Consider the following 11,648-nt stretch of genomic DNA (forward strand, 5'->3'; position numbering starts at 1 on the left):
GGCCAGTGACACCACTGACCCTCCTGCCGCTTCGTCCAGTCAGGAAGAAGAAAGATCGTTTCCAGAGGCGACGCTGATGCTCCAGGTTTGACTCCAGGTATCAAGGTGACCCTTCACCTTACGCTAGCTACATCATGGGTCTGCCACTGCTTTGGATGTCAGTCACTTCATCACATCACTTTAATTTGACTTGAGCAGAAAAAAAAACAATTCCATGGTAGAAAACATGTTTTGCCTCCAGCCCTTATTTGGTGTGTTTAGGAAAAAAACAAAAGTCAATTAACTTGAGCTGTCAACCAATTTTAAAACTTTTACAAACCATTTTGTCTGTTTTTGATAACAGCTTTTTATATTACAGGAAAATCAAAGTAAGATATTTAATTAAAAAGACATAAACTAGACTTAAGATGCAGATGCCATGTTTGCATTTATTTATCATATAAAATCCAAATGTGCTTGGAGCTGGAGTCAAGATCCACATATGTATGTGTTTTGGTTTTAAGTCTTTCCTTGCTGTTTATTTTGTGCTTATTAACCATACTTTGGCCATACTCAGTTCATTTATTTGTGTTCATTATTGTTAGAATGGTTTTGCCATATCGGCTCATTCCTTTGTGTTTAGTTTCTAAGGCTACGTTCACACTGCAGCCCGAAGTGAGACAAATCCAATGATTTGTCAAATCGGATTTTTTATTTATCTATTTTTTTTTTTATTATTTATTTATTTTATTTTTTTGCCTTGGCTGTTCACACCTCCAAATGAATGTGACCTGAATGCGATCTCCAGTGTGAACTGCAAATGACCTGAAAGTATCCTGCATGCGCAGTAGAGGGCGCAGTAACGCCACACATAGAGAGCAGGCTCAAGAAGTAGTGCTCAGGGTTTGCGGAAGGTAATAGAGATGCTTACGGTGGAGAATAGTTAACGATTTTGAAGTTGTCCGACCGGAGCAGCACATTAACAATTTAATCCGCACTATAGTCCGCCATGGTTGCTGTTTTTCTTCCCGCTTGTGCATCAGGGCGCAGAATAGTGACGCTTGTCGAGTATCGATGACGTTCAGGTTGAAAGAACGTGACCTGGCCGTTCAGATTCTCCTCACATTTGAAAAGATCGGATATATATCGGATATCTAAGTGGTCTGGGTGGCTTAAAAAAAAAAATCCGACTTGTGTTGTTCAGACTGTCATGAAAAGATTAGACACAGTTCACATTATGGCGGAAAAAAAAAAATCCTCTCCTACATGTTTTCTTGTTTTGCTGCTGAATGCAACTATCTATGAACATTACTGTTCAAGTTGGGCCTTAGATTCTTGGTTTGATTTGGGTCTGGACTTTGACTAGACCAGATTAAAATGCTTTGATCTAAACTACTGGCTCTGGTTGTATCTTTTGGGTTTTGTCTTGCTAAAAAATGTTTCTCCTCTCGAACCTCAAGCCGTTTTTTGCCTGTATTTTTTATACAAAATCTCATTTATCAGTATATTCTTATATAATTGTATTTCCTGATTTCCTTTATAAGAAATTTGATTGGTTTTCTCTTTAACTTAAAATCCCAATAAAATATATACCTATTCAAACTTTGACTGTCTATGCAAATAAAGTTTTCTAATCTAATTTTGTTGTAATAAAACCAGTAAAAAATAAAACGTGGTAATCTTTCTCCAGTTGCAAAGTGGAGAAAAATGATGCATCTTTCTCACCATTTTTCCAGATGCATATTTGCATCTGGTGCTAAATGCTAAATGCACTAGCATATCTGGTGCATTTAGCATTTAAAAATTAGATTTTCTGAAGCTCATATTGCCTATACATATGTTAACAGTTTCAAAGTGATGGGGACAATAAAATGCATTTTAATAATAAAAAGAAAAAACACTAAGCAAAGCACAAACGTACACACATTAAGCGAAATAAGCTGGAAGGCTCTGAATAGACGAGTTTTAAATTATGGTTGTTTTTCTTGTTTGAATGGCTCAGTAGCAGTAGAGTTTACACCAGTTTACTCCTCCTGATTTGTCATGTTTTCCTTTCTGTGTTGGTTATCGGTCATTAGCTGCCACCCCTCATGCTCCGCCTCAGTCTGTGTCTGAGCTCCTGCCTCAGCAGGTCTCTTTCTTTGCGAATGCCCTGCAGTACGGTGCGGTTCTCCTGCGCCCGGCGCACCAGATAGGGGAGCGTGTCTTCCACTGAGCCGTATGGCACCGACTTGTAGACAGGATAACCTTCCTTTGCTGGCCAAAAGAAAAACATTAGTCAGAGTCAGTGATGCTCTTCTGTACAACATGAAGGAAGTATGAGTTCATCTCACCCAGTGTCAGGGAGACGTGATCACACATCCCCAGCAGCTGGCCGAAACACACAGAGCCTCCATCTTTTTCTATCCCCAACTCCTCCATCCTGAAGTTAAAATACCCAATGTTCATTTTAAACACTGAAACTTTAAATATTCCTGTCCTGTGCAGTCATGAGAAAAGATCAGGATACTCTGCTACAGCCTGGGAGTTATTCTAGCATATTTGAACCTTTGAATGTTTAAAGATCTGATTAAGTGTTATGCTTCCATGAACAGGTTAAGGTAGGTCTATGGTCTATAGAAAACGTGTTCCTATTATTCTTTTGCACAGAATTATTATTAGATTAGATTTTAGTCTGCTCAGTTCTGCCCATTTTGACCTCCTTCCAGAAAGAGCTTGAGCTGGATTCGCCCCACAAATCAACACTTTACACTCTCACATACTGCAGACAGATGCACAATTATGCAACTATGCATCTTTGAAAAGCAGAAGCGGAGCATCCTGTACAGTCAACAAGAATACAGGAAGTGGTTTCTGGATGGTAAGTCAACATCCAGACATTTCTAGAATGGCTTCTAGAAATATCTTTTCTAGAAGCCATTGTACAGCGCATACAGCAGTGAAACCAGCTGACCAAACATACTGGACCTCAGCTTGGGTTGCTAGGTGACCGGAAAATGGTAGTCGATTGTGACTTTTTGAAACGGCTAATTTCAGCCACGTAAAAAGTTTTTTTTTATAACTTGAGACCTAAAAGAAAATGTAATTTTCACATTAGATCCCCTTTAATATATCTAGCCTTCATCACGATGTTCGATTGAGCTTAAATATCGATATGTTCCTTGAAAATTCATTATTTGACTCTAAGATCTTTAAACCTCCTGTGTGTTTCAGCTATTTTAAACTCAGTTAGCTTTCAAAAATTGATACATTTTGTTTTCTAAACACAAGAGTGACTTCTGTGTGCTAATTGTAATGACCCTTCATTCTCCCTTTCAAACATTTTCTTTAAATCCTTAATTATTTTTTCTTTAAATAACCCTATGAAGTAATTTTTTATATCCTTACCTTTTAGCAGCTCGTCTCACAGACTCCTCATTGTGAGTGGCCACGATGATCCTGTAGCGGTCCGGTTTCTGTGCTATGGCATCCATCATCACGTCCAGGCAGCCGTTATAGCTGTTGTCACAAGAACTCGTAAAATTTTAGGGTTTTATTTCTCACACTCCTTTTAATTAACAAAGACTTCTAAATAAAAATTAAATGAATATATAGATCACTCTTTTGTCATAGCAAGTTCAGCTGAGACAAGTTTTAGATTTTGCAATAGCTGAACGCTATCAGCATATGTTGGTTTTCACTCACAGCCGACCACGAATAGCTAAAATCCCCAAATGCATACGTTGGTCACTTAAACACTAACTTAATGCGCATTAAGACAAAATAGTAAAACGAGTATTAATAAGAGGCTTTGGACAAGAATGGCTCTTTGGGTTATAAAGATTGCTTGGAGTTAAACTGAGAACATAAAGTTTGTTCAAAAGAACAAAAATGTTTGAACCAATAAAAGGCATACAACTGGAAAAAAATAGTTTTTGTCGTGTTAATTACAAAAACCAAGAGTCCTGAGAGTTTTGAAACTGAAAAAAAAATCTGAACCAAAAAAAAGTTTTCAAATCTCTTTCAGTTTTCTTTTTTAATTTAAAACCATTTTTTTAAGTTTCAAAATTATTTTTCAATTTCAGTTTTTATTTTATTTAAACAAACGTTATGTCCTCATTTTTGCTCCATTGCACACCTGGGGTTAAGTATGTTAGCTTCCCATTTTATTTTAAATATTTTGGTCTTTTTGTGAGTTTTCCCTGAATAATTTAAAGTCATGTTCCAAAAAAAGATTCATTGTATTATTAAAAACTATGATGGAAATGTAGATTTGGATTTAGTCATCTGAACTCATTATTTTGTGCATTAAAGCCAGTTGGGTTCAATCTACTGGTTAAATGCTTTACAGCTCATTAATGCAGGAGACAAATGTTTCTTCCAGGCTGTCCTTCTGGGTTGACATTTTGATCATAGCGATCATAATTTGAGTGCATCTTTAGATTTAGCTGTTATTTGCTGTGCATCCAACCTCTTGTTGGTCTCTTCCCAGCTCGGGTGAATGGGATCCACCCGGCACTCCTTCTCTGCCAGCTTTCGCTCCTTGTCCATGTATGCACCTCGTACCAGTTTGACGCCAAAGCAGAAACCTTCAGCCTGCGACAGATGGAGACCCTCCAACAGCAGAGCCCTGGAGTCCTGCTTGACAGATGAGACGCTTGTCACATACCATCAGTAAAAACGCTCAGATGTTTGTAGAAGTTATTGAAGTGTTGATTTTGACAACTGCCTTTAGATAACACTGATAGGTGTTCCAGATCCAGCCGCCATCTTTGTTAAACTTCTTCATCAGCGCCATGGTGACCAGAGTGAGAGCAGGGTTCATGTAGGTGTACTCTGCATCAACCAGCACTCTAACTTTGTTAACACTCGCCTAAAAACAAAAAGTAAAAAAATCAACATTTAACAATGTAACGTTTTGTGACCACAGCAACATCACAAAAGATAAATCTTAAATATGGAATGCCATTTAAAGTAAGTTTTTATAACTGTGAACGGTAGGATTATGGACGTGGGTGAATCCTAAAATAAGTCACTGTTGTCACAACGACTGACAGGAAAACAAATATATTATAGTACAGCAATGGCAACAATATGTGTGTAAAAATTGCCCATAAAACTACTTCTGACTGCAACTGCATTGTGAAATTACAACCATTAGAAGTAGATAAGTCTGGAAAGGGTTACCTCTGCTATTTTGTTCAGTCTTTGCAGACCACACAAGAAATGAGCCGCCTCTTTTTCCTCCAACCCAGGAAACGTTATCATCTAAAAGAAACGGATTAAATTGTTTAAAATGCAAGTGATACTGTGAATAAAATAAGAAAAATACACTGTATAATCTGCATTACTCAGAGGACTGGTGGCTTACTTCTCCATCCATCGCTCGGACAAGGAGGCTAAGGTCGTATGGTTGTTGTCCAATCAAGGTTGTGAGTTTGACCTTTGACACAAACAGTTTATTCTCAGTAGAAAAAGGTGAAAGACATTCAGTAATAGATCAACGTGACAGAGAGACAGACTGATACAAACAGAGGGCAAGTAGGCTGGGGCAATTAATGTTGACTCGGCAGAAACAACTTAGAGCAGCTGTTGACAACGTAAACACTAAAACGTGTTCTTATCTTTTTTTTTCCTTTTAGGAATTCAAGGCTGTCAGTGTGTTGGTGGTGAGCCTCAAAAACCCAAAAAAAAAATAAATTAAGGAAAAATAAATGTTTTATATTTAATCTTTTTGTGTTTGGAGGAAGGATCCTTACACACAGCTCTGGGCTGAGCAGAGCCGTGATCTTCAGCTGCATCATCGGGTCTTTGCTCCAGGCGTTGCTGTGGGACATCCGGACACATTCCAACATGGCCGCCATGTTGTCGTCATATCTCTTTTCTCTAGTGGGGATACAGCTTACTTAGAACCATGACATTCAACACACATCCAAATATTAAAGATAATGTTGTCGAGTTATTCATGTATGCCTGCGTGCGTGTGTGTGTGTGTGTGTGCGCGCGTGTGTGTGCGTGCGTGTGTGTGTGTGTGTGTGTGTGTGTGTGTGTGTGTGTGTGTGTGTGTGTGTGTGTGTGTGTGTGTGTGTGCATGTGCTTGTTTTTAGTGCCTGTTAAGGACCTTCTCTGGTACTTTCACCCATCCTCCGAAGTCCATTGGCCTTATGAGGACCAAAGCCATTTTTATGTTGTGGGTCAGGTTTATAGGTTTCTAGTGTGAATTAAATTTTGGTTAAGCTTATATTTAAAAATATAGTGGTAATGGTTGGGGTTAGGCATTAATGCAGTAACTAAAGCGAATCTAAGTCAATACCAAGTCTTAATATTTTCTCTTTATTCTGAAATAATTTATAGGTTTGCATATTTGCATGTACATACTTGTTTTTATTTTACTTCATTTATTAATTTCATAGCTAAATTACATGTAAGTTCACAGTTATGAATGTATTTATGTTGCATATGATTATATTAGCTGTGTGTATTTCCTAATACGTAACATTTTGTATGGAGTAGCTTGTCAACAAATTAACAGTTTTCTCTCAGGGATAAATTCTGATTCTCTAATATGAGTAGAAATACAAAGTGAGAGATTAAACATAAATTACTACAACAGGATTTTACTAAATATATTTTTTAATTAAAAAAATCATGCTTTGTGTCTATTTTAGGTTAGAAGAGGAACAAAAATTGAGCTGACCAGCTGGCATTAGTAAAAAATATAAAGGGCAACACATTTTTTAGTGAGCTATTGGTGAGTGTAACATTAAAAATACTATTTTCAGCTGTTGAGGACCATGTAACAGATGTATTTATACTGTATTCATCAAAGCCTCAAATAAGATTTTTATTACATAATGAATGATTTAAAACCAATCTTTTTAAATGTATGGTACATTGTAACAGTATTTATTTCCACAATTGGTCACTTTACAACCCCAATTTCAACTTTAATGTGTTTTACTGAGATTTTTTTGTGATTCAACAAACCAAACTAAAATGTGTTTTTTTTTTTAAAGTGGAAGGAAAATGATGCACGGTGTTTTGTCTAAAGAAACCAAGTCTGATCTTAATGCAACACTCTTCCTCCACTGATAAACTAAGACAATGGGAATGTCAAGCTGTGTGTTGGTAAAATGCTTCAAAGTAGAAAAAAAGACTTATCTTTCCATATTACAATTATGCACTTCTTTATTTTGGTTTATGTAATAAATCTGTGAAATATATTGAAGTGTGCGATTGTAATGTGACAAAATATGAAAAAGCTTAAAGGGTATGAATAATTTCTATAAAACTCTGCAGGAATTAAAGGTCTACCCAGTGCTCTCTCCGAGGTCTTCCTCAATCGGAACCGCCAACATGGGCCTCAGTCCCAGCAAGCTCATCTTTCCCATGGACTGGGAGATCTCCGTCTCGTTTTCTCCGGCCACAAACTGGGCGTAGACGGTGGGGCGCAGCAGCAAAGAGAACCCTCTCCTCCCCAGGATGGTGCGTGCTGCTGTCATCAGCTAAAAAAATTTTACTATAACTGAATCAGGTTATTTTTATCCAACTAATTCAATATTTCTTTCATTTACTTTAAAATGTTATAATTTAGTAGCGCTCACTATATCCTAAACCTATAATAAATTTCTTTTCAAGTGTAAACAGAAATGGTTTGAAATAATAAAAAAAAACAATGAGAGTAGAGTTTGTTCTAAAAACTAAATATCAGGATGAAACATTTGCACTTAAGTTGGAGGGATTCAGGAGTGAAATAATTGTGAAAAGATGCAACTGCGTTTTTCACTCTTCAAATTAAAAAAACTGCGTGCAAATAATTTGCTACAAATACAATAAGGTTTGGTTATGACTGTATATTTTCTTTTATGAGTTTGTCTGCAGACTCAGCGACAATTCCTTGGAATATGTTTTAGAAAAACATGGAAGAAAGATGCTGTTTTGATTTTGATGAAGCTATATGTATGTAAAAATAAATTTTTTGGGCTACACTTTGTGTTCTTGCCATTGACAGGAAATTTGTTTAGTTTTTGTCTAGATATTTTTCTTTGCTTTTGCTTTTTATTTTGTTACATTTACTTATGAGAATAGTCATGATATTGCAAAAACAAATTTGTACAAGAATAAAGTCATAATAACATGAAAATAATGTTCCGTTTGACTTTATTCTAATAATTTTATTGATTTATTTACTTACTTATTTATTTATTTTCTTAAGAAGTGGGTTTATTAAGTGTCAAGGAAAAGAAATACAGGAAAGACTTCATAAAGCTTAAATCTCACCTTACCACAGTTGTTGACCAGCACAGGGAAGGAGCACAGGCGGAAAACACAGAGAGCTCGGAGAAGTTCGCCCAGACTCTTCACCCTGAAAGCGCTTGGATCCTCAAAGGCCAGGCTGACCGACAGAATCTCCGGCCTCTTCACCGCCGCCGTCCTGGAGGTGGAGGTACCAACAAGCCTCCGCGACAAGAGGTGATGGAGGGCCGGGCGGAGGTTAGAGCACAGCATCGTCCCAGGAGAAGCAGAGGCCTGTTCAGGTTTAGCAGGAAACCAGCTTATAGAAATATTTAATGTCTTTAGTAAATATATGTTAAAGTGCCGACTATTCGATTTTAGACAGTTGTTTTTCCTTTCCAGGTAAAAATCCTATAGGAGGAAGAAAAACACCTGCAAAAAACACAAAAGTTTTGAGATTTTAAAAAACAAATGCTGGTATCCGTTTACAAGCTCCATAGAAGCATAAAGGTAAGATAGCACACTGCAAAAACATAAAATCTTACCAAATATTCTCTAGATTCAAGCAATTATCTTAGTTTACTTGAAATAAGAAAACTAGCTTATCAGTAATTCTACAGCAAGATATTGGAGCTTGTTATAAGAATTATTGACTTCAAGCAAGCTCCATTATCTTGATGAAAAGTTATTTGTAAGTTAATTGTGTCTTATTTCAAGTGCACTAAGATATTTGCACTAGAAACTAAACAAAAAAATTGTAAGAGTTTTTGTTTTTACAGTGTCTATTTATTTAGCTCTCATCTAATTTTGTGAGACATTGTTTAGTATTTTTAAATCTATAAGTAATTTGTGGTAGGACTACTAAAGAAACAAAATCTTACCAACTATTTTTATCTAGTTTCTCGTGACTCTGACTCAAGTATTTAACGGGTAGAAAAATCATCTCAAAAAACTATTTTTACAGTGGAATCAAATCTAATTCAAGAAAATTGAAAATTGAAGCAGAAAAGAAAGAGAAAGTCTCACCATCCGTCCCAGAAATGCCACCCAGATCACCTCAGTGATTAAAGCAGGTAGCTGCAGTTTGAGGGTCCGAGCGCAGGACTTTTGGGTTAATCAATGACTGTTGGGACATTTGAGTAAACATCAGTCTGACCCGTAGCATTGCCTCATAGATCTTCACTTGGTTTGCAATCTACTGACACTAAGCTGGTCATACGTATAAAGCATTTTATCATATATATTAATCCTCGCCAGGAGATATTTAATATATTTGTGAAATATTAGTGCATCACTGCATTTTCCTGTACTTTTCTAAATGTGTTTTATCCTTTTACATTTTGAACCAACAAATAATGATCATAAAATAATTTTTTCTTACATTGTTAGGCATTGCATTTTTCTCTACTTTTGGAACATAGTTCCTTCCTTAATATTTCATTGGAAATTTAATTATAATCAAAAATATATATCTGGCATATATTGGAAAACATCACACGATCAAACAACATTTATCACTGTAGTTTCCTAAATGAAGAAGCCATAAGCTTGACGCTCTCCGTCTTTCTCATTCCGTCCACCTGATGACGAAAACGACAAAACAAAAAAAAAGACTGGATCCTCTTAATATAGTTAAATGGTTTACTTTAGAAATATAAAACGGTACAAAGGTTACTTTGAAAAATAAGGAGAAACAAGAAAATCTAAAGAGAAAGAGAGTGAGGTCAAAAAACTGTGTGGCTCCACTCCAACTGCCCAACTGACTCTGCCAAGCCACACCCTAAAACCCTTAACTCCAATTAGATATGCAAATTTACAAGACTTTAGTGTAGTCAAATATAATAAATTACTATGTAATAGAGATTTAACTGGTTATCATTTTTATCCAAATAAACAAATTCTAATAAGAAACATGAACAGAACTTATCCTAAAGTCTGGATGAACAAAAACTGAATTTTGGCTTCTACAATCACTTTTACTATCAGTAACATTTTTTTGAAACATGGCGGTTGCCCAGGGTGGGGCTGTGTCTGGGAGAGGTACAAGTTCCTATAAGAACAGAAAAGATTATACGTCAATTATGCCTTGAATTAATTTTCTCTTACTTGCATTCCAAAAGGGCTAGTTCACAGATTTTTGAGGAATCAGATTTTCATTTGTTCCAAATTATAAAATATTTACAGTGGTTATTCTTGAACTGGATTCCTCAGAAACTGAAACTATCTGAGTTTCATTAAAAGTTTTATTCTATTTTTTACATTTAAAAAGACCTCATCACCTTTTAGCATCAAAAGGCATCAAAGTGGAGCTTTTTGAAACCTATTTAAGTGACACAGAAGAAGGGAGGGATTCATGGTGTTGGGGCCCGCCCTGGGTAGCATTCATGTCAGAATCGCCCCTGTTTTAAAACTGTAGTAAACAGTCAATTTTCTTTTTTTTTTTTTTTTGCATTTTGCAGTTTGGTGGGCAACATGTAAAAATTGTTTATGCCATACTTCATTGAAGAAGTTTATGTCTCAGAAATATTTGCCCAAACGTGACAAATTTGCCTGTAAAAGTTGAAATAATCTTACAAATAAACATAAAGAAAGTTTCCATTTTATCGCAGATGTGTTTGAGGTAAAATATGGTTACTTCTAAAAATGTTTCATACTCTTTTGAAACTTAAGCAAAGATAGAAGAGATGAGATCATTGAGGGACTGTTGGACACATCATGTGCAGCGTAGCCGGACCTTTCTGGTTTGTTTCTGCTTCTCTTTGTCTGTTTGTTCTTCACCTCAGAGGTTTGCAGAGGGGAGCTGCAGGACTGGTTGTTGTTCAACGAGACGCATTAATGTGCAGCCAGGTGGCCTCTATGTGAAGTTTTCCCACCCGGCTTCCAGGTTTTGTGTTATTACTAACATTTTGACCTAAAAATATACCTTTTTTTCTTGCACAGTTAATTTAGACTTACAGAAAAATACCACAAAATTACTTATGCACAGTTTAAGTAATCAGAAAACACAATAAAAGCAAAACAATTTAAATAAAATATTTATTTTAAAACAAGGAAGAAAAATACAACATATGAAGTTTTAGCTTAACAACTTAAAATATTGAAATAACTTGTTGAGCGAAGATAAAAGAAACAGATAGCAGGGGCAACATATTTTATATTGAATTAGAATGTTTTAAAATCAGAATTAAATTTAAATCGAGTTTTGGTCAGAATAACCTGTTCAAATTGTCTAATTTTGCCAAAAATTTGCTTGAAAATCTTTCATCGCTGAAAAGCTGTTTATTTCATAGAGAAATTCATCTAAATCTGACTTCAGCAACACTCAAATACACTAAAAACTTTGTTCTCAGTAAAACCAGTGTTTGAACATACCTTCTAAAATGATGCCTTTACTGTTTATGGGAATGCCTATTTGCTACCATTTACTTGAAATTCAAGAAGCCATAATAAATAAA

At 35.9% G+C, this 11,648-nt stretch overlaps 1 protein-coding gene across 4 annotated transcripts; it reads right to left on the bottom strand.

Moving 5' to 3' along the window:
• Positions 1-1,837: 1,837 nt before the first annotated feature.
• Positions 1,838-9,330, bottom strand: prodh2 (proline dehydrogenase 2). 4 transcript variants are annotated; one of them, XM_044102929.1, is made up of 11 exons: positions 9,220-9,330; positions 8,239-8,625; positions 7,273-7,463; positions 5,718-5,844; positions 5,330-5,401; positions 5,146-5,226; positions 4,688-4,831; positions 4,430-4,596; positions 3,367-3,477; positions 2,313-2,401; positions 1,838-2,235 (listed from the first exon to the last, which is right to left on the bottom strand). In XM_044102929.1, exons 2-11 carry the CDS (start codon positions 8,464-8,466, stop codon positions 2,054-2,056), a joined length of 1,392 nt encoding a protein of 463 aa, XP_043958864.1. In that variant the 5' UTR covers positions 8,467-8,625; positions 9,220-9,330; the 3' UTR covers positions 1,838-2,053. The 4 variants fall into 4 exon arrangements, with proteins under 4 accessions (XP_043958864.1, XP_043958863.1, XP_043958865.1 ...); XM_044102928.1 differs by having other exon boundaries at positions 8,239-8,487; positions 9,220-9,306; XM_044102930.1 differs by lacking the exon at positions 9,220-9,330 and having other exon boundaries at positions 8,244-8,379.
• Between the last annotated feature and the right edge of the window lie 2,318 nt (positions 9,331-11,648).

The sequence above is a fragment of the Gambusia affinis genome, linkage group LG20 (assembly GCF_019740435.1).
Source record: "Gambusia affinis linkage group LG20, SWU_Gaff_1.0, whole genome shotgun sequence".
Classification (NCBI taxonomy): Eukaryota; Metazoa; Chordata; class Actinopteri; order Cyprinodontiformes; family Poeciliidae; genus Gambusia; species Gambusia affinis.

Coding starts and splice junctions, on each gene's coding strand:
- prodh2 (XM_044102928.1), bottom strand. Junction 4,832..5,145: donor GACTGAACAAAATAGCAGAG/GTAACCCTTTCC, acceptor TTTTGTTTTTAG/GCGAGTGTTAACAAAGTTAG. Junction 3,478..4,429: donor TGGGAAGAGACCAACAAGAG/GTTGGATGCACA, acceptor TTGTGACAACAG/CTATAACGGCTGCCTGGACG.